At 36.1% G+C, this 24,440-nt stretch overlaps 1 protein-coding gene across 1 annotated transcript; it reads left to right on the plus strand.

Moving 5' to 3' along the window:
• The first annotated feature begins 11,432 nt into the window (after window positions 1-11,432).
• On the plus strand, window positions 11,433-17,554 carry LOC114174268 (calponin-like domain protein). Its single transcript, XM_028059080.2, has 9 exons — window positions 11,433-11,668; window positions 11,791-12,401; window positions 12,795-14,942; window positions 15,040-15,198; window positions 15,288-15,470; window positions 15,616-15,819; window positions 15,937-16,035; window positions 16,140-16,733; window positions 16,929-17,554. The coding sequence occupies exons 2-9, from the start codon at window positions 11,799-11,801 to the stop codon at window positions 17,274-17,276; spliced, it is 4,338 nt and encodes a 1,445-aa protein (XP_027914881.2). The 5' UTR covers window positions 11,433-11,668; window positions 11,791-11,798; the 3' UTR covers window positions 17,277-17,554.
• Window positions 17,555-24,440: the final 6,886 nt, after the last annotated feature.

Consider the following 24,440-nt stretch of genomic DNA (forward strand, 5'->3'; position numbering starts at 1 on the left):
TAATAAATAATAAGGATAATAATAATAATAATAATAATGGTAAAATAAAATAAAATTAATAACAAGAATAATATTAAGTGTGTTGTATTTAAAAGAAAAACTCTAAATATCTCGTTAAGCCAAATGGCATACATGGGACTTAAACCCAAATCCCTTCACACAATAAAGTACTCTCAACCACTTGAGCTAGTACTTTTCCATGTCATATGTGTCAGAATTAAATTTCATAAAAGCTCCCACTAACCACATTTATTAATTAATTATTTAATTAATTAGTTAAATTTCACGGGTCTTACACCTTGTATGAATGAAATCATATGAAATCCCCTTCTGTTTACGTTGCTTTTCGCAAAATTCTAGGTTTTCGCCTAGAAACCGCTTGGCTGGCATGAATGTGCCACCAGGCAACACATCAGAATTGACCCAGTTTCTGGGTTTTGCTATGAACTGTTTGGCAGCAATGAACTACCGTCAGGCGTTGCGACACTATTCTGCATGATTTTTGTGGTGTTGTGATGTAGAAGTCATTGCGACTTCTGGAATTGGTTGGTGTATACTATGTTGATTTTACTAATGTAAATTGAATAATTGGATTTGGTGATAAAGCTTTATATCAAAGGTGTGGCATAACCATGGAATTAGTGATAGAGGTGGAGCAAAGTTAATTAGGAATTGATTTATGTGTTTGATTATTAAGTATTTGTATCCATCTATGTGCATTTTATTTTCTAGATGTGTGTAAGGGTTCGGCCTAGTGGAATGGTGAGACGGGTTAGGAAAAATGTAGGGGTTCTTTGCATAGAGGGAAAAACTGAGAAGTTTCCAGGACTTGTTACGTCGCCTGGCGGTGCATTATCTGCCGCCAGGCAATAGTTGAGGGTTTTCCAACTTGGTGTTCTGATGGTGTAGAGGCTCTTGTGATAAATTTAGGTGGACGAGAATATTAAACTAAAGTTGTGGTAAGTGGAAGGCTATACCGAAAAGAATGTGAAGGTGTATAACTTATTAGTATGTGAAAGTGGGTTTGCATATGACATTGTGAACATGATAAGGAATGATGTTGATGGTCAATAAGTTTGGGGTGTTGGGAAAAGGTAATGTTCTGTTGGATATAGAACTATGATTTTTTAGACACTTACTATCTATTAGGGTAAGATTTAAATCATAAATTGGTGTAGCTTTGGGTGGAAGAGATTGAATAAAAGGTTGGCATCAATTCAGTAGGGAAGTAGCAGGTAGTTTAATTATTTATGTACTGGAATTGGTGGACCTTTTCCATGAGCTTCATTGAGGAATTATGCAATGTTAAAGGACTTGGTAAAATCATAGGATTTGAATAAGGGAATTGACAGTTATGAATGATAGACATTCGAACCCTATGAGAACTGTAGATTACCAAGAGTCTAACCTTGAGTGACGAGTGTATTTTTGGACTTTTGGAAGTACTTTGGGCTATAAGCCAATCTGTTTTGGGGTGCTAAATTAGTAGATATCGCTACTAGTATAGCGCTTGGCGGCCCGAGTGTTTGTGTTAGGCGATAGGACCTCTAGGGAAGTCCCTGCACCACGTGGCGCCTGGCGGCAAGGTATGTTTCGCCAGGCGACAGACCCTAAAACATTGGGGCTGTCTGGAGCCTGGCGGCTCGCAACGAGGATGTTCCGCCAAGCGGTCTGCACAAGTTTCGCTTGGTAGCACTTAGGCTGCGCTAGGCGATAATGTTGTGGTCAATAGCTTGTGTGTGTTGTTTGCACACAGTGATGCGATACTTGGACAGGGGATGTTGTGCCATGAGTGGGTAGGTTCATGGATGGTGGTGAACACGTGATGGTATGAGCGGGAAGGTTCATATCCTGATACTCTCGTGTGGGGATACGAGCGAGGTAGGTTCGTATGTTTCGTGCTCACACTTGAGAGATGTTGCATGCGGGGAGGTACATGGCTGGTGGATCATATGTGTTGGACTACGGGCGGGCAGGTCCGCAGAGTAGGACTACGAGTGGGGAGGTTCGTAGAGGCAGGACCACGAGCGGGCATGTTCGTGTGAGCATCATGAATCCTGAGTCCACGGCTAACTTTGGTTTGTGAATTGAAGGTTGAAAAGCCTTGGGATATTTGGGACTTGGCCAAGGTCTAAATTTAATAATATAACTGGGTGTATTTATATTATTTAATTGATGTGTTTTCTTTTATTGTTGAGCTTACCCTTTTTGTTTGTGCTTGGCGATGATCGTGTAATTCTTTACATGGGAGGAGTTGACAATATAGGTGATGTTGTTAATGCTTGAGACGGAGAGAGGGGCTAGCTTGAGTTGGAGCTAGGAAATTTGTTATGTCTTTATTACTTTATCAGAAATTTTGGAAATTGTAATAAGTTATTACAAATAAATTTGTTTAAATTATGGTGCCTTGATTAATGTTTTGAATTTTCCCGCATTTGGGAATAATAAAAGTTTGACATTTGATGTTCTTTTCTTAATTAATTATTTTAAATAAGTAATTTCCAGTAGGGAAGTTACACAGACCTCCCCTGACTCTCTGCCAAATTGATTTTTGGTTGTCACCCAAATGGGGCTCGCCCAGCGAGTCTACATAACACATGTTAGATATGAAATGGTGATTTAAGCCAATAAGGGAGGTTTGAATTGGTTGTTTAAAACTTTTTATAAAGCATAGAACCCCTTTTGATTGAATCAAATAGACCACAAAAATCGAACGCAAAAGCTGCAAAATAATACACTTTCAATCGGTCAAAAAATAAAACAACATGTTAATTTGTTCTTGAGCCTATGAATCAATCGATTAAAATATTAAATCAATCGGCAAAAATCTTGGGAAATCATGCAGAATTCCCAGCTTTAACTCAAACAACAAACTTTTACATACAAGACTTGTTCCAAACAATATTCCTAACAAGTATGCATTATCGTATTACACAGAAACACATTAAAAATCAACAAAGAATGATTTACTTGGTTTCTTGAGTTTTTAAAGTGAATTAAAGTGAGTGAGATGAAGGGAAGAGAATGGCACAATTGTTTTTATATTGGTTCACTCAATCACAGAGATACATCTAGCCAATCATACACGAGTTCTTCAAGCTAATCCCAATCCAAAATGCCTCCAAGATCAACCAAGATCTTCAATCTTCACCTTGCCAACCATACCAATAATGCATCTCATGCTTTATAAAGGTCATAAAAGCTTCAAAAACAATATTTAGACAAGCATTCTAGCCAATAATCATCTAATTCACAAGTTCACTAATAATTCTATATCCAACAAAACCTGCATAAAACCTCAATTTCTCACATATACACAAAATTCTACATTTGAATTCTCTATATCTCATTTCACCAAAAATACCAGCCAACAAACATAAAAATTGTCATACATTTCCAACTTCAATGTACAACAATAATCAATTGGAAAATCAAACAATGCAATATATAGGATTAGCTTCCCTCACTTGAGATAAACACGCTTTCACATAGAAACTCTCTATAACTCTATAGACACCTGATCATTTATCAATCACATCAAAACCCTAATTTTTAATCAAAATATGACCTCATGATCATAGAGAAACAGAGATTCCCTATGAGCATTGATAAGTGTCAAGAATAAGTAAATTTTCCATTTGAAATTGACACTTATCATGTATCAAATGGTGCTATTTGTGTACAAAACAAACCTCCTTAGCTTAAGATACAAAATGAGATATTGAGAAATAAAGTTTTATTAATTATAATGATATTTTGTTGTTTTGTAGAAAAAATAAAAGAAAATATTAAGTATGCAATTGAGCCACAATACTGAAGTTGATCCATGGAAGTAGAAAATACAGGACAACATATTTGGACTTTCTGGCTGAACACAAGAAATAGAGCTAAGCCTCGTAAGGAAACCCTCTTTGTAAGAAAACCTGGAGCCTAAATCCATGAGGTTGAGCAGCCAAGGAACCCTTCCCAGAAGGAAATGTCACGTGCTAAGCACCAGGACAAAGGGTTGAGCTGGGGAGGAAAACCACTTGTGAAGTAACCCCTATGGTTGAGCACCACCCAAAAATTCCTATAAATAAAGACCTTGGGTCTTTATTCTAAGCATTGAATGGAGGTTCCACACTGTAGCAGTAGGGTAGAATATGGTATATGAGGCAAGAGGGAGGTGCTTTTAGTGTATATCTTATGTGTAGATGTTGTTGGAATTGCATTATAATATTCTATGAGTAACTAAACTCCCTCGTGTCCAGGTTTGATGTAATCAATTTTGATTCTATCCACTTCTACTTCTTAGGTATTTATCTTTGCTTTCATTCAATTATTTGTGGTTTGATTTATGCTTAATGATGACTTGATCACTTTTTATTTAACTAGTTTGGATTGAGTTGAGAAACCGATGTGGTCCAATCAAATCATCAAACATGTACTGGATGTTGGAGGAGAGAGTCTTGCACATTAAAGCAATGACTCATTCTACCAGGAGTTGAGAGATCACATTGGGGTTTGGAGTCCTTAGGTTCTAGTGTATCAAAGAGGGTAGAGAGAACATAGAGGGAATCTTTCTAGAGAAAAGGTGGTTTTCATAAATTTATGGTGTACTGATTATTTTATAAATTTATGATAGTTGTAAAGATAATTATTATTGTATATGCTTACATTCCACTTGAATCTAAGTGTCATGCAAATATATACGACAAACTCCATGAATTAACTCTAAGGCGTTCAACAAAATTCATTTTTGATGGTGTACTGATTATTTTGTTGAATGCCTTAGAGTTAATTCATGGAGTTTGTCGTATATATTTGCATGACACTTAGATTCAAGTGGAATGTAAGCATATACAATAATAATTATCTTTACAACTATCATCATATCTAGTATAACCGATAATGATTCTACGAACAATGATTCTATAAACAATTATCAGTGCATCTAGCATATAGGATGATAGTTCTATCAACAACTATAGTTGCATGCATGATGACAATTTAAATTGTCATTGAAAAGCTCAATATTTTAACGACAAATGAAGAACTATGATTCTAAAATTGTCGTTAAAAGGAATTTTTAATTGTCGTTAAAAGCTTATTTTTCAATTGTAATATTTGTATTAGATGACATGAGTAAAATACTTGGAATGATATGTTACATCAATTTGTGATTTGTAATATACATAGACACATTACTAAAATAATATAATGTTTTCACTGATAATTTAAATCACATAAATTATAACATCAAGTGAGAAGATATAAGACTTCTTGCATGACTTATTTGTGCAATGAACCTATTGAAGTTGTGTAAACCAATACTACTTAGTTGTATAATACTAATGAGATATACTTAATACAAAATTTTCAAAAAATTATTCAATCGTTATTTTTTATTAATTGGAGTTGATATTTTTAGATTAATAAGAATTTAAACTGGATTAAATAAATTTGATTTGATAAGAATGCATTTGTTTAAAATAATAGCCTATGTACGTTTATGAAATTAACTATAATCTTTTGATATCTTACACTTTTTTCAGTTTCTTGTAACGTCCCATTTAATTAATAAGCGTAATTAAAAGAAATGCTACACATAAATAGTACAACAGCGCAGACCTGGGGTCCTTAACACCACCCCTACAAAACTAGGCACACCACGATGCCAACAGAAAACAATTGAAAAGTCTAACAAATGGAAGTAAAGTAATAAAGCATAAAGCAATACATGGGCCATAGCCCTAAAGAAAAGCCCATTAAGAAATAAGGTCCAGTCCACGCGGACTATGTAGCGGAACCATCACCCCCCGTTGTCCACGGGTGTTCCTCGCATTTGCTCACACTAACAAGTTGATGATCATCGCAAAAGAGAGTACCACACAACAAAACACACAACAACGAAAGTAGAGTAAGCTAGAGCACAAAAGATTTCATCCATACAATCGAATATATTTTCACAATCCCATATACACATATCAACTACGCATGTTATGACTTTCCAAACAATACACTAAGACACGACTCGACTCATTCGGATACATATAACCTGGTCGGATTCAGCAGATGCTCACACTTGTGGTGGATACCTTTGCTCACCCCCGAGCTGCTCACCCCCGAGCTATGTGTTACAAGTGTTACAATGAATCAATTTCCCTCACCACAAGGTTAGCCCTTAATTAATTTCAGGCCTCCTACTACTCTCACCACAGGAGTCAGTCCGCTCTAGGTGAGACTAACTGACTCCTTAGAGTGTCAGGATGCAACCTTACCTTGAATCCTTACCTAGTTATACAGATGGGGCACCACCATGGACACCCACTAACAGGGGCCATGGAATTACGTCCCGACCACTGAAGCGCGACCTGAAAGTCTCACCTAGAGACTCCAAGGAATTACGCACTGACATAGACTAAACATGCTCAACCAATCAAGAAAGATTCATCATACAGATTTAAACATACATATCGCATACTAGTTCTTCATAATCCATCTCTTTCATTTTTTCCAATGAATCCATACCAGCTCATCATTCTTAACCAACATAGTTGAATTTCATCTCATGCCAATGCCGTGTCAATTTAATACCAACCACCTCATTCATTTCACATGCGAAGGTTCACGCCCAAAACCATCATTTACAATTCATGAATCACAACACTCATGCATACTTATTTGTCTCATGCATTTAACACAATAATCAACATCCAAGCAAGCATAAACAATTTCAGAATCTCAGAAACAACCACATAATCGCACTGCCTCGTCCAGCTCCTCGCTCAGGCTGAAGTGTCTCGCTCAGACTGAAGTGTCTCGCTCAGGTGAGAGGCTCTCGCTCAGGCGAGCCCTCTTCGCCTAGGTGAGGGCTCGAACAAGGGAAACAATAGCCTCACGCGGGATCTCGCTTAGGCGAGACCCCTCTCGCTTGGGCGAGATGCTCGCTCGCTCAGGAGCAACGTGGGTCGTCTGAGCGACCGCTCGCGCGAAGCAGCTTGGGTGAGCCTCTATTGATCTCGCCTAGGCGAGACATGCTCGCTTGGGCGAGAAAACCAGTGCTCACCATTGTTCTCTCGTGCACAAACATTCAACAGGTCGCCAAATGGCTCAAAAATATCATACACAGGTTCACATCAACACCTCAAGCATACTAAATCGATAAAACAGAGGTACAAGTAGCATAACTCAAAAGAAAGGGCGAACCCTAGCTTCCCGTACCTGGAAAATGTTAGCTAAGGCTTTAATACTCGAACAGTGAAGGACAGTAGCTTAAGGAACAATTTTGCGAACTGAAAAATAGTGGGACAAGTTCAAAATGAGCTCATTAGAAAGCTCTAACTGAGAACATAAGGAAGAGACGAAATGAACATAGAGCTTGAGTTGGGAGAGACTTACGCGGAATGGAAGAATGAGGTTGAGCTTGCTTGGCTATGGTGATTCCAAACCCTAGCAAAGGATGACGGCAACTGCTCTAAGGGATGTGAGGAATCGGTTTTTACGAAAAGTAAGCACAAGTTAGGGTTTGGGGTACCTTAGGTCAGAAATTGGATTGGGCCAACCCCCTTTAGGCCCAAAAGATTGGACTGCCTTTAAAATAAGATGGGCAGAAACAATTGAGCCTTACATTTCTTCTCTTTTTTTTTTCATTGTAATTGTATATGATATATAAATAAATAATATAGAAATATAAAGACTTTATGTTATATATATATATATATATATATATATATATATATATATATATATATATATATATATATATATATATATATATATAATATTTTGAAAGTGTTTTGATTATGTAACCTTTTATTAAACAAATATATGACTAAACTTTATGTATACATGTACATATGCTTGTGGTGTAAAATAAAAGTATATTTGATTGTTTCTACTTTTTGTAGTGAATGTAATTGTAAAAGAATTTTTAAATTTGATAAATGAAGTATTTATTAATAGATTTATTATTTACTTAATTTATCAAGTTATTGATTTATCAAGTACTCACATAAACGATAAATCCAACTATTATTTAGAATTTCAAAATAATTTTAAAACGCATTTTAATTTCTTATAAATTACATGATTACAAGAAAACTTATTTTGTTCATAGATTGCATGAACCACAATAGAGTCACAAAAAGGTCAATGCACTATTGAAAATGGTCTAAAAACCAAAAACTTTAATTATGTAATATTATTTTATCACAAAATTAAAAATCATATTCACGTGCTTTTTAATAGCATTATACTCCTCTTAGTACTTACTTTACTAAATATTTTTATCTTTATCATGACTAAATAATCTACTGGTATATTATAAATTAAATTACAAAAGTTCAAGACAACATTCTCATTCACTCCACAAAGTTTGTAACACCCCAGTTAAATAATATCCTTAATTTAAATGAAATGTCACACAAATAAAGTAGAAGAAATAAATTCGGGAGTATAACCACTACTCCTTACAATATTTAGAAAAAGTTAGAAGAAACCAAGACACACCACGATGCCAGATACAAAGTATAATACAAGAACTTGACAGTAGTTATTAAAGTACTAAAGGACAAAATAGTACATGGGCCATAACCCTATAAGAAAGCCCAAGACAGTAGAATCCAACCCAGATGGGTTACGCAGTGGAACCATCACCTCCCTGTTGACCCCGGATGTTCCTCGCATCTGCTCACATCAATAAATTGATGATCATTGCAAAAGGAGACGAACCACACTCAAGCAATCAAACAAGCAAAAGGGTAAGCTAGAGTATAAAACAGTCTATCATACGGTTACATGCTATTTCACATTACAATCAATATATATCATCCAAACATGTTATGACCTTTCAAACAATACACTAAGACTCAGACTCGACTCATCCAGATACATATAATCTAGTCGGATTCAACGGATGCTTGCACTTGTGGTGGATTTTCATGCTCACCCTCGAGCTAAGTGTTACAATGTCTCAATCCCCCAAACATAAGGTTAGCCCTTAATGAGTTTCAGGCCTCTTGCTACTCTCACCACAAGAGTCAGTCCGCTCTATGTGAGACTAACTGACTCCTTAGAGCGTCATGATGCAACCTTACCTTGAATCCTTACTAAATTATATAGATGAGGCACCACCATGAACTCCCACTAATAGGGGCCATGGAATTATGTCTTGACCAACTGAGGTACCACCATAAAGTCTCACCTAGAGACCCATGAAATTACGTCTTAAACACATACCAAACATATTCCACCAACCAAGTAATACTTATCATGCATATATATCTCATGCCCACCCTTTATAATCAACCTCTTTCATATTCCAGTTTATCCCATACCAACTCATCATTCTCAATCCATGAATATAGAATTGTATCTCATACCAACATCATGCCACTTTAATTACCAATCATCTCATTCATTTTACATACCAAGACCATACCAACATCTCAATCCAATTCATAACCATAGATATTCCATGCATTTCACAAGCCTCACACTTTAAATAGAGTAAATCAATAAATCAACAATCCATAACAACCAATTGGAGAAAACAACGTAGCCTGCAGCGGATCTCGCTCAAGCTAGAAGCCCTCGCTCAGGCGAGAGGGATGCTCTCGCTTAGGCGAGCTCGTGACATAGGCCCCTGGGAGGTTTAGCGAACGCTCGCGTAGGCGAGCCCCCTCGCCTGAGTGAGACCACCCCTCACTCAAAGGTGAGGTTCCTCGCCTGGGCTAAGACCGCAACAACTTACCAAGCTCCCACGCATTCTCGCTTAGGCAGCGAGATAGTACCTCGCTCAAAACAAGAGCTATCCGTCTGAGCGAGAGTTCGAGTGTGAACCTGGCCTGCTTCTGCAAGTCTCGTCTAGGCGAGACAGGCTCGCTTAGGTGGGAGTATCAGACCTCGCCACTGTTTCTCCCTGCAACAGCTATATTTTCATACCCAAACAATAATACCAACCATCCCATGCATCCACAGTAGCATACAAACTCACGAATCATGAAACAAAGGCAAGATAAACAATAATCGCATTAAACCAAAAAGGTTCTAGCTTCCCTTACAGGGCTAGCCAAAAAGGTTCGCAAAAAGTTTATAAATTTTTATATTGTGAAAATACTTAACTTTGACTTTAATGAATTCACATAATAATTAGACATTTTTTGGTATTTTTATATTACGTAAAAGCTGAGTTAACAATAATTACAGTGTTACAAACGAAATTAATGTTTGATTAGTTAAAAAAGCTTGGTGATATAAAAAAAATGGTTTGACTTCCACTGTAGGCAGAAAAGGAAAGGAGAATTAATGTAGAAGTTTATTTAAATAACTTTGCCATAAATTATTATTTATGCTCATAAATAACTCTTCAGTTCTGAAATTCTTCCACAGAGGTTAAAGTTAATTAGCATGATTCTATTTTTAGTCGTCACATGGGACGAGAAAGTCAACGTAATGCACTTTTTTTTTTTCAAGTAGAAAAATTTTCGTGGCACAGAAAATAATGTGATAAAAATTTGAAAAATAAAAGGAAAGTATACGCGAAAATAACGTCCAAATTATTATAATAAGATTACTTAGTATCTCTTTGAAGAAAAAAGAGATTAAATTATAATTTTAATGTTTCATTATTATTTTTATCTAACCTTGGTCTTTATATTACACAATATTACTGACATGACACGATATTACACAATATTATTCATAATATTTTTTATTTCAATCAATAAAGCTTATTTTATCTAGTTATATTTATAATTATATATCTACAACTATATTCATATTTTGCTTTTTCAATTTTAACTTTTTAAATTTAATAATTTATAAATATTTAAAAAATACATATATACAAATGCGAAAAACACTGTATTTACTTAATGGTAATAATAATAATAATAATAATAATAATAATAATAATAATAATAATTCTAAAATCATTCCATGATTTCTTTTTAATTAATTGGCCAGACATAAAGTTCTAAGAATAATTCTGAATCAGAATTTTAAATAAGGAATGTAAAATTGAAAGATACTTGATACGCTTAAAGATATTTATTGTTTATGGCATCATTTATATATTTTAATTCTAGTTATGGAAAAATATGCATTTATCCATGCAACAAACTGATATATTAAAAGTATATTAAAGAAGATAATGAAATGGGTAAATAATATATATTTAATATCTTTTGTTTATACATTATTTAAAAAATAAGAAATAAGATTTGCTTAATTATAGTGATTATATACATTAATTGTTTAGATACTAATAGAGTGTAGTGTATTAACTGTACAAGTAACAGATAGAGTATATATTGAGAGGAGTAAAAATAGAAGAAAAGTAAGATAGGAATCGTATCATAATTTGTTTTGATTTGATAATAGAAAAGATGCATCTAATCTAAAATCCAAAATAAATTCAAATCTGGTGCGTAGAGACAAATCCATGAACTAAATCATTTAAAAACCAAGTGGAAGACTCACAGTACCTTTCTCTCAAATATTCTATTCACTAATTTTTTTGCTCTCTTCTGTGTCGGCTATATATCGGCGTTTGTATCTGCATCTGCATCTGTTCCTATTCACACAGAAAGCGTTAGTTTCGTTCCGTTACGTTACTCATTGTCTTCGATTTTCTGATCTGCACTTTCGATCTGTTCGCTCACGCCTGATCCGGCTCTGCATCTCCGTAAGCCAATCCGATTCCGCCATTGCGATTTGATCCACATTGGATCCGTTTGTTTCTGCGCAATTTCGCGTGTGTAGCTGTTTCCGCTGATTTGAATTTTGATTTTGACGTTAATGTTGCAGGGAGCACAATGACGGAGGAGCAGGTGGTGAATGTGAGCGGCGAAGAAGGCAATTCTGTCGACGATCACCGCGGCGTAAAAGTCAAGGGAGTTGCACACACTGTGGATGGCGATTTGGATCTCGCCGCCGGCGGAGCTGCGTCGGAGGAATTGGCGGTGAAAAATTGCAAGGATGCAGAGGCTAACGGTACGGCGGAGGAAGCTTCTGAAAAGGACGGTGAATTGAAACGTGTGGACAGTGAAGGCGGCGCGGGATCCGTCCGGAACGGTGTCCTAGAGAATGAGACTCATGCTGCGGATGAGCTAGTTGCGGATCACGAGGAATATGTTGTTGTCGGTGTCTCGGACGTTCAAAACAGTGTCGCTGCAGAGGGCGAGATTGTCGGTGATGCGAATGGGAACGTGAATGAAGTTGAGGAATGTGAACTTTTGGATCGTGAGGAGGTTTCTGGAGATGAAAACGGTGTCGTTGTGAATGTAGTGGAGGGAGATACTGACGTGAATCAAGGTGATCGTGACTTCGAATGTGTTGAAGTTCACAATGATGCCGTGGTGGACGGAGCTGCGGAGGAAGTAACTGCTGCTGATGCGAATGGTGTAGATGACTTGCAGGTACGAAGCGAGTAACAGTGCAATTGTTCTCTAAATTTTTTAATTTGCAGTATTTTTTTCTCAAGCTTAATTTTGTTTAGTCATTGAAATTACTATCTTAAATTACAAAAATCTCTTATTTTGTGCGTGAATTAGTTTCAGTCCCCAATTAGTCTTAAATTGTTGTGTGAAATTGAAGTCCTTAAGATGACCAGTCGAAGTCATTTTAGTTGTTGAAGTTGTGTAAATAAGGATTAAAATTACCCATGTTTTTTGTCAATTTAGAGATTGAAATAATGCATGCATTTGTTTTTTTAATTTCAATGACCAATTTTCTAAGGTAAATGATTCAGGCGGTAGTATGGTTAATTTTAGTCTGTTTGTTTTCTTAATCTATTGTCTTCTAACGTGCAGAGTAAAAGTGAGTCTATCTCTGATAAAGATGTGGATAAAAGTGGGGAAATTGAAAATGTTGTTAGTGCAGATGTCTTGGATGAGAAGGACATTGTAACTAACGAAAATCATGATATGGAAGAAGTCACCGAGAGGAATGGGGTTCCAGTTGATGTTGGTGGCGTCTCGGGTACTACAGATGTGAAGGAATGCGAACCTGAAGATGTTGGAAATAGTTCAGAGACTGGGCAGATTGAGTCTGTCTCTGGTTTGGCAGAGTCAGAGCAGGAGCCTAGTGAGTGCACTGAGGAGAATGAGATTGTTGTTGAAGGTGATTCAGGCAGTAAGCTGGAGAGGTCTGAGGAGGAAGCAGGAAGTGTACTAGTTCATAAAGGAGAAAGTACGACAGCCTTAAACAGAACAGATATAAATGGAGATGGTGATGTTGAGTCTGATATTGCAGTGGAGAGCACATCTGAACCTTCTGTTATTGATTGTGAGATGAAAAGCGATGGTGAACTTAATGTTCATGTACAAGAGATGAAAAATGCTGCAGAACATAGTGAAGCTGGAACTTCAAATGGTGCAGTGCAGGGTGAAAGTAAACCTTCACTTGTGTCTGAGATGGAAAACAGTACAGAAGAGGTTGAGGCTGAACCTTCAAACTTTGCAGTGGAGGCTGAAGCTAAACCTTCAAATGGTGCAGTGGAGAGGGAAGTTGAACCTTCAAATGGTGCAGGGGAGAGGGAAGTTGAATCTTCAAATGGTGCGGTGGAGACTGGAATTGAACCTTCGAATGGTGAAGTTGAGTGTCTGGCTGATCCTTCAATTGGTGCAGTTGAGAGCGAAGCTGAGTCATCAAATGGGGCTCTTAAGAGTGTAGCTGAATCTTCAAATGGTGCAGTTGAGGGTGAAGCTGAATCTTCAAATGGTGCAGTTGTGAGGGAAATCAAGGCATTAAATGGTGCAGTTGAGATTGTAGCTGAACCTTCGAATGGTACAGTTGAGGGTGAAGCTGAACCTTCAAACGGCGAAGTTGTGAGTGAAGCTGAGCTATCAAATGGTGCAGTTGAGGTTGAAGCTGAATCTTCAACTGTGAATGAAGCTGAGCCATCAAATGGTGCAGTTGAGTCTTCAAATGGTGAAGTTCAGTGTGAAGTTGAACCTTCAAGTGAGGCAGTTGAGAGTCAAACTGAGCCTTCAAATGGTGCAGTTGAGAGGGAAGTTGAACTTTCAAATGGTGAAATGCAGAGTGAAGCTGAACCTTCAGATAGGGAAGAGGATAGGGAAGCTGAACCTTCAGATCGTGCAATGGAGAGGCAAGCAGAACCTTCAAACAGTGCAGCGGAGAGAGAAGCTGAACCTTCAAATGGCGTACTTGAGAGTGAAGTTCAACCTTTAACTGGTGCAGTGGAGAGTGAAGCCGAACCTTTAACTGGTACAGTGAAGAGTGAAGCTGAACCTTTAACTGGTGCAGTGGAGAGAGAAGTTGAACTTTCAAATGTGTCACTCGAGAGAGAAGCTAAACCTTCAGATGGTGTAGTTGGGAGTGAAGCTGAACCTTCAAATGGTGAAGTGGAGTGTGAAGCTAAACCTTCCAATGGTGTAGTTGAGAGTGAAGTGGAACCCTCAACTGGTGAAGTTGAGAGTGAAGCTAAACCCTCAACTGGTGTAGTTGAGAGTGAAGCTAAACCTTCAAACGGTGTAGTTGAGAGTGAAGCTAAGCCTTCAAATGGTGTAGTAGAGAGTGAAAGTGAATCTTCTGTTGATTTGCGTGAGATGAAAAACAATGCAGTGAATAGTGAAGCTGAACTTTCAACTGGTGCAATGAAGAGTGAAACTGAATCTTCTGCTGTATCTGAGATTACAAGTTATCCATTGGAGAGTGAAGATGAACATTCAAAGGGGGCAGTGGAGAGTGAAGCTCAACCTGTAGTTGAAGGTGAAGGCAGCAATCAAAGAGATGAAGACACAAGACCTGCCTTGGATGCTTCGGATGTACAGAATGTGGGTGCAGAGATAGTGAAAAAGCCATTCTTCTATTTGATCAGGGTTCCCAGATATGATGATGATGAAAACATTAAAGAGCAGATAGAAAAAACTCTTCGCCAAGTAGAAGAGAAGACTAAAATTCGAGATTCTATTCGAGCTGAAAGCCAGACTATAAAGGTAAATATAATTTTGAAGGCGGCATAAAAGAAACTTTTATGTACTGTATAAGTTTGAGACCAACCTTTGTAATTTTTTTTAATGCTGCTATGAGCAGGCCCGTTGTAAGGATTGCGACCAAGAAGTTAAGGCTGCAATAGCAGCCCAAAGAGCTGCTCGGGACCAGCTCAAATCCAAACGCCAGGAGATGGATTCGGTTCAATCCAAAATGAACAGATTAAACAATGCAATTTCTGTTGGGGATATAGATGGCAAGGTATGCTTTTAATTTTCTTCCGGAGATATTTATGAGGACTTGATTGTTCTGCCTGTTTTGTTGTGCTTACTTTTCTAATTTACTTGCAGATAAGAAACATGGAACACATGATCCAGCATGAAACTTTGCCTTTGAATGAAGAAAAGCAATTGATACGCCAAATCAAACAATTGAAGCAAAATCGAGAGGAGCTGTCTTCTAATATGAGAAAGCAGGATCAATCACAACAATCTCTAGACCACAAGGAGGGCAATATTGAAGAGCACTCTAAGGTACCATATGCAAGCTTCTCTTTGTTATATTTTCTGAATTAATATCTGATTGCATTTTCCAGGTACTATCGGTATCAAATATGGCTTTTAGAGATTTTTAATATCTTTGTTATATTTCTGATATGTAATATTTCACTATTTTCAGCATTTACAGCTTCTGAAGAAGGAAATGGAAGTGCTTAGAAATAATGTTCTGAAGTTAGATACGGCAACTAAAGACGCAAAGAAGAAATATAATAATGAATATGATAAGCTGAATGAGTTGATTGCTCAGTTTAGGGCAGCTGATGAAGTTCGTCAAGAGGCATATGCTAAGTCAGTGGCTTTGAAAAAACAATTGCATGAGAAGGTTTCGTTGTTCTATGCTTCCCACCTCATTCCTTTTTCTTTTGTTTTTTTTTTTAGACAAAAATCAATTCAAATGCCATGCAGAAATATTGACGCTAGTTCTGAACTGATAATGCAGGGCAAAAATTTCTGGGATTACAGAAAAGCTGCAAATAAAGCTCAGGAACTAGCAGCGGGAGGGAAAAAAGAGGAACTACAATGCTTCTGTGTTGATCAGGTGATCCTTTTAGACATTAAATGAAGAGAGAGATTATCATTTTTCATTTATGCACTCTATTAGGCAAATAGATTGAATTCAACGCTCACCTTTGATAACTTTAGGTCGAGAGAATTATGGAGCTATGGAACAAAAATGACGATTTCAGAAGGGACTATGTCCGATGCAACACTAGGAGTACACTTAGGAGACTCCAAACCCTAGATGGCCGATCACTTGGTCCTGATGAAGAACCGCCTGTAATTCCTAATGCCATAACTGTAAGAGCTTCCAAAAATATTTCCGTGGTCTCGCAGTCAACTCTGGAACAAGAAAAGAAACCCCCCTCAACAGAATCTGTTATTATAAAGAATGAACCTGTTTCGAAGGTTGTAGTGCAAAGAACTGAGACTAGTCAGACAACTAAAGCTAAAAATCCTACCAAGCCTTCTCTCTTAGAGAAACCTGTTGCCCGTTGGGGTGATGAGTCTGATGAAGAAGTTAAAAAAGAACCTGTGAGAACAAAGGAGGAAGAGGAACTGTTACTGAAAGCTGAAAAGGCAAGGAAGGAGGAAGAGGAGGCAATGTTGAAGGAAAAGCGGAGGCTAGAGGAGATTGAGAAAGCTAAGGAGGCCCAGCAGAGGAAAAAGCGTAATGCAGAGAAGGCTCAACAAAGGGCTGCCTTAAAGGCACAAAAAGAAGCTGAACTGAAAGAGAAGGTAACTATAACACATAGCATTTGTGACTTAAAAGAAAATAGATGGAATCGTTACATATCTGAACAGTGGAATGAAAGTTTTATTCCTCGTTCCTTTTAATTCATTGCAATTCTTTCCATTATCCAAAATCAACCTTAATCATTTCCATGTTCTTCTAATTCTTCAACTAAATAACCATATGCGTGTTTGGAGCAGGAAAGGGAAAAGAGGGCAAGGAAGAAGGAAAGAAGAAAGGCCGCTTCTGCTGTCACTGCAGAGAATACAGAACAAGAATCTGCTCCTACCTCAGAAATTCTAACAAGAAGTATGGAAGAACATGACCAGAGTGAGAAAGCAGCTGAGCTAACAAAAAAGCCGCAGAAACCATCTCAATTCACGAAGCAGACCAAGCCAAAATCTGTACCCCTGGCTCTCCGCAACCGGGGAAAGAGACGAATTCAACCATGGATGTGGATTCTAATTGCAGTTATAGTTGCTGTTGCCTTGTTTTATGTGGGCAATAGCAGCGTCCTGAGATCTTCACTTCAAGGCTTTGGTTTCTGAAGACACTCCAGAGCAATCACTAGGTGCGCGCGTCGGGGATGTTACCCTTACATATATTTATTACATACATACATATAGATGCAATTTTTTCTTGCCCTTGCAATTTTTTCCTGCTAGTTTTGGTCTATAGTCATTATTTTCTTCATATTGAGATTTTTACTTTTTACTTTGGGATGTGTTGTGATTGCCGAATGCTTCTGCCACCAATTATGAGAATAATAAATTATTGTGATTGTGCCCTTAATTTATTTAAAATATATTCGCTGCTATTTATAATATATTCTTCTAGTTTTCTCTCTATTGTGGCTATTTCATTCAGTGTGCTTTTGTTTGAATACCATACAGAAATACTATATTTTTACTAATCCTCCTATTATTATTTTATAAAAGAGGCATTAATTAAAATAAAAAACAATGTCTTGAAAATATGAAGTGGGTTTAGGGTTAACAAGTATTTTACTACGACAAAACTCTAGGTTATCCTTAGTACCTTGAACATAGCTTTGCAATAAAATTGGCCCGAGTGCGACTCGTTGCTTGCAGTTCATCATGTTTCCAATTGGACCATTTGAGAACATCAAGTTGAATAAACTTCTTAACGTAGTACTTAAGTCTAGAAATTCTTTCACACAAACTTGAAACTTGTGGTTTGGTATATTGTTTGTGATCAAGTTATGTAAAAATTACGGTGAGAGACTTTTGCATGTTTCCCATTATGGGAAAGTTTTCTTTAACTAGTTAGATCTTTTTAATTTTGATTTGAAGGCCGAAATCTTTTTCTTGTTATGATCTTTCCTTTGAAGGCCGAAATATTTTTCTTATTGTGATGATCTTTCCTGAAATATGCTTACTTCTCACGGTGGAAAACATCAAATAGCATTCCCTCTCTAACCTCCACCTCCAACACTTCTAGAAACTATAATGAACCCAAGTATCATTACGTCTCTACCATAAACTTCTCTCTAAGTGTGGGTTTTATCATTCAGTTCTTTTCCGCAAAGGTAACTAATTACCCACAGGAAATTACCTACAATAAGTACACATATTTAGATGTTGTATGGTAACTTACGTGCGTTCCTTCATTTCTAAAGAAACACATTTTGAAGAAGATTCTAAAAAGCATATTCTTAACATATTCAGAGGAATATTCTCAACTCACATGTTTAATCCTACGTATAAAAGAAAACATATTTTAGGGAGGCAAACATATCATGGACAGCTTGGTTTGTGACAACTATATAGACCTAAAAGCTGCACAAGTGTTGGGATGTTAAGTAAATTTACAAATTAAATTTGTACAAGTTATCCAACAATGTTTTTGTGTAACGATTTATAAGTGCAAGAAAGAGTTTTGGTCATGGTTATTTTGAACATTAGGGCTCGGTTGTTGAATCGAAGTATATGTAAGTGTCGTAATCGAAATCGTGATGGGACGACGAACCAAAAATAAAATTTGCAAAAATAGAGTTTGAAGTCGTTACCATAGTTATTATAGACTACTATGGAAAATCATAAAAAAAAGAACGAGGTATGCGAAAAATAAGATTTTGGATCCGGGAGTCGGTTACGCGTGGAGAAGGTTTTAGCACCCCACAACGTCTGTCCTATGATGGTACCTTTAATTGTACAAAAATGATGTGGTTTTTAAATATATATTTTTTTCCAAAAATAATAATAAAAGAATATACAAAAGAAACAAAAAATTTTTTTAGCTTTTTGACGTGACGTTATGTATCTCCATTCATAATAGAGAATCAAGGTTATGTAGGTCTTTACAAAAAAGACTATTTGGAAAAATATTCGGAAAATGGTTTGAATTTTTTGATATTTTTGAAAACCTTTTATTTAAATTTTTCGTATTTCAAATTATTTTAAAATTGGTGTCACGTGACGCGAGTGGCCGGACAGACACTTGAAATAAATTCTTTTCTTTTATCTTTTATTTTCTCATTTTTTTAATCATTTATAAATTTTTAATAATTTTTAAAAGCTATTTAAAAGTGGATGTGGATGTTGTGAGCAACAAGATAAATATCAAGAAGTAAACAAAGAAAACTTTCTTTTTTATTTTTAGATCATCTATATATATATATATATATATATATATATATATATATATATATATATATATTTTAGAAAAAAATAAAAGTTAAATTGGATGTCATGCTACGCGAGCGGTCCAACAAACACTAAAGAAAGGAGAAAAATAATTTTTATGATTAAAAAAAATGAAAATTGGAAAAACTAAATCAAAAGATGAAAAATCTGAGAGTGACGTACCTTCAAAAATTTTCAATATCTCCTCACCTTTTCTCTTTTCTTTTTTTCTTGCTTTCTTTTCTAATATTTTTGTGTTTGTTTTTCCAATAGAGATAAAAATGAGAGGTTTCTTTGTGGGTGGTAATGAGAAAGAATTAGAGAACTATAGAATGTTTTCTTCTCTTTTTTCTACCTCCTTTAATATGTTTTTTCTAAAGAGAGATAAAAAAGGAGACGTGTACGTGGGAGTGGTGATGGGGAAAAATTAGATAAGTGTAGAGAACCAATTCAATCTTCTTTGAGTCTTGATGGGAACTTGAAAAATAGTGGAGAACAATGTAGATTTTCTCCAAAAACTCTCTAGTATTCTTTCTCTGATCTTTGGTTTCTAAAAAAACTGTAGATGTTTAATTTGTAAGCAAGATAGTTTTCTGATAGAATTAATTGATTAGGTAATCGATTAATTATGACTGCACTATTAATGTTCATTTTCCAAACTTAATCTAATTGATTAGATTAATATCCTAATCAATTACTATGTTTGCAGAGTTAGTGGTCACTTTCCAGACTCAATCTAATTGATTATATTAATATCCTAATCAATTAATATGACAACAAATTTAATGATCACTCTCCATACTTAACCTAATGGATTAGATTAACAACTTAATCAATTAATTTTGACAGTTTTAACATCCATTAAATTTGAAAATGATCTAGTTCATGTCATAATTGTATCTAACTGATCATGTTTTGATTAAATTGATTTTAAGGATAATCTAGTTTGGCTCATAACATATCTAGACACATATTTATAGCCTATTAAGATCTACCTATTCTAAACCATTATTTCATATGAACATCATAAAAAACAACAATTTGATCTTCTTTGACATAGTAAATACATAGTAACAACAAAAAATATTTATTTAATATAAGTAACTATATAAATCAATTAAACATAAAGAATGATTCAGAGGCTTACATCATCCATAACTGAATAAGGGTAATATTCAATTCTTCTCTCTCTAGCGGAAGCTTTAAGACATCTTGCTTATGCAAGTACAATAAGATGTCAATGTCTCTCCCAAATACATCAAAATCCCATGGAATTGCCATCGGCTCATCATTATGATGTCAGCATGCTAGTGCACTAAGAGGGTCATCCAAAGATAGGGGAATCTTCTTAGCTTTAGGACTTTTCACTCAATTCAATTGATGTTACATGGAAAACATTTTAATTGTGAACATAAATAACATGTAAACTTAAAAATTGAGTATTCTATGGTGGATTGTTGGGAATCCAAGTGTGAGTATAAGTTTCATATTGAATAGAAATGAGAAAGTAGAGCACTATATAAGTATGAAAACCCATAAACTCATTGCCTTAAGGTTTTGGGTTGAGAGTGGTATCAATTCCTTATGTGGTTTTGCTTAGGTCTCAATGGTGTTGTATCTTCCCAATGAACATGTCCCTTCTAAAGACCTAATAGTGGTATTATAGTCGATGTTAGCCTTTTGTGACCAGCTCAAACTAGTGTAGTATGGTTCCTGTATCGAAAGTTTTCCTGGTAAAGGTTGTAAGACCCGTGAAAAAATATACAAATAAATATTTATTTAATAAATACGAGGGCGGGAATCCCTAAGTTAATTATTGCGGAGAAAAAAGACAAGGAATAGTACTAGCTCAAGTGGTTAAGAATACTTGGGTGTATGTAGAGGACTTTGGTTTGAGTCTTGTGTATGCCATTATTGTGTTAATTTGATTTGTTTTATTTTTTGCATGGAGGCATAACCATTCGGCGTGATATAATAAACATAGATGAGTATGAATTGTCATGAAACATGAGTTGGTTGATTGGTTGTGCATTGGTGTGGTATGTGGTTGTAGTTTGAATCTTGGCTAGCGAATGATAGTCCTTTTTCTTTTACGTTTTTTTTTTTTTTGCTAAAGTGGAGAAGCCCTAGAGATTTTAGCAGCCATTAGAAAACTAAAGAGATAAGGGTTGAATAATTACAGTGCAGGAATCATCGTGATGATGGCTTTAATTTCATATTAATTTTATTGAATAAAAATTAATGGGGTGCAAGGTAGGAATAAAGGTGAATTAAGGAGTGGAATCAGAGATATCAGAGACAAGCTATCTGTACTATAGAACGTGAAAAATTGAATTGAAAGGTTGAGTGGAGTGGGAGGTAGTGGAAGCCAAAGTGTGGACGTGCTTGAGATCAAGAAAGGATTAAGGGGGTTCACATTGAGCAAGGATTCCAGGTTAGGGGAGTTGCATCTTATATTTAATCATAAATTTATGATTATGTGATGTATGAAATATGTGTGAACCTCTGTTTCTGTCAATTCTTCTGGACTATGCATGTTTCTAGAATTTTTCCAAAAACCGTCGGGCGATCTTGTAGACCCGCTAGGCGACTCATGCGTCTGAACCCAATTTTCTGGGTTTTATGATGAACCGCCTGGCGACTGTGTTCTGCCCGTTAAGCAACGCGAACTGGATTACCAATTTATGGTTTCTTATGGTTGTGATGATTAGGAGGCCTGCATTATTGTATGAATTGCTTTGTGATTGAATCTATGAAGGGGCTTCAATGGAGGGAATTCTATGAATCATTGCATAATTGGAGGTAATGTGTTATGATTGAGACTCGGGAATCATGAGTTTATGTGATAAATTGTGATAATGATATGTTGTTGGAGTTGATTGGAATCCATATAAAAGGCTAGAACCATAATTCTCTAATTTTCTGGGAAATTGCATGATAGGAATGAGGAATTGGGAAATTAGGGTTTGTACAAGTGTAGGAAAATCTGGGAAGTGCCTAGAATTGTATGCACTGCCTAGCGGTACTTGAATTGTCGCCAGTCGACATATCAATGTAGATGTGCACTATGTTTCTGTTTCGCTTTTGGGTGTTCTGAGGTTTATTTGGAATTTTGGGTGAATAATATAGATTATTTGGGCAAAGGGTGTTGGGATGGAAATATATGTATGCACTGGGAGTACCTAGAGATGGCCATGTGATAATTGGATTCAAAAGAGGAGAAAACGGATGTTTTATTTTGACAATGGTGTTGTAACAATGTCTGTTTGGAGGACTGGCTTTTATGTGAAAGTTGTATGTTAGTTGGAAATCAATGTGGCATGCTTATTTGGTAAAATAAAATGTGTAAGAGATTCTTGTGAAACCTTAAGTGATGGTTGTTAGGTGAAAAACGACAAGTGCATTGGTCGCACATAGCAAGTAATAAATATATCGTTCTCCCTACAGGGACTTGTGCAACCCATGAAAAATCTCACAATTCACTCAAATAGACAACAAATCTCAGAAAATACAAAGAAACTTTTTCTGGTATTTTATCAAACAGTTGGTGTGCAACAAAAATTTAACATTGATTATATATAATTGTCAAGACTAGATTCCATTCACTTTATTCTCATGCATTCACAAATATCTCAATTCCAATTTCATGTTAAAATCAAATCGCAAGAATACACAAATCCTATTCCTAGTGACTTTGAGTCTATGATAACTCATCAAGTTCCAATTCCTTGAATCCTCAACAAGTGAAATCATCCATTAAGATCAAGAGTCTTAAGATTACTAATGAATCATGTTTTATCCTTAGATACAAGCTCCATTAGGCATTCAATTTCAGTTCTAGGTTCACAAGACATTTTCCAATACCTCAAGAACCACAAATCATGCATGTGTGGCCAAACCAAAGCAAGCATTAAGCATGGAAATCAAATACTAACATAGAAATTGAAAAGCATATGGATTAACATCACATAATACACAAGAATTAAGTTCATTACATCTAATTTCAACAAATAGGTTTAGTTCTCCATGGTGGAGAACCTAGGTTTTACAAATTGAAGAGATAGGGAAGAAATGGAAACCAAAGAGAAGATGCAAGCCCTCTCCCAAGGTTCTTGGCAACTGCTCCATGCTCCAATTGTGCCTCCCATTCGCGTCTCCATCTCCAATTCGCAACCCATCTTCCTCTCCAAGGGAGGAGTGGGAGAGATTCCCAACACTCCTAGTAACCTCCAAAAGGCTCTCCAAGCACCCAAAAGTGTTTCTTTATCATAAAAAATGAGGAATGGCCCAAACCCTCGCGAGAAATAAGATTAAAAACCCATTTTTTGACATGTCAACAACGATGTCGCTTAGCCTTGTCTCAGCAGCACTCAACGCCAGGTTTTACGAATTGAATGGCGCTCAGCCCCAGTTTTCCACCGCTCAACATACAAACATGAGTACAACCACAAGCATCGATTTTCACAAGGTCACAACACACTTTCAATGTAATCCAAAATCAATTTATGAGCAAACACAAATGGTTCTCCTCAAAGTCATGCAAAACTCACTCAAAGTCCTGAAACCAATGCATTCATATTTTTCAGACCAACCAAGTCACACTTTTGATTATTGAAAGCAAGAAATGAAAATAGAAAAGGAAAGAAAGCAAACTCTTTTTTTACGGGTACACCTGCTGCTCAAATCTCTTTGCTCCTTGTGTCTTCATCCTCATCATCATCAATACCTAGCACTCACAAGGCACAAAAGATATTCCAACAAACAAGTTAACCCAATAATTTTAGAAGCCAAGATTTGAAAATTGAAAAACATAAAAACAAAGGAAGATAATTGAAAGGAGAAAACATAAAAATAACAAGAAAAGAAAAATGCAGAACATAAATACAAGCACACCAACCAAACAACAATTCCAATATGCAAAATGATTAAAACAGATTTCCCAAGTAACCTCACTCAGATCCCTCTTGTTACAAGATCACTTAGTACTCTCGTAAGATGATGAATACTACTTTCTCTGTTCTCTAAGGTAAAAACACTCAAATTCCTCTTGTTGTGCCTATCTAAGCT

Source organism: Vigna unguiculata, chromosome 2 (assembly GCF_037176805.1).
Source record: "Vigna unguiculata cultivar grain cowpea cultivar isolate G323 ecotype 2 chromosome 2, ASM3717680v1, whole genome shotgun sequence".
Lineage (NCBI taxonomy): Eukaryota > Viridiplantae > Streptophyta > Magnoliopsida > Fabales > Fabaceae > Vigna > Vigna unguiculata.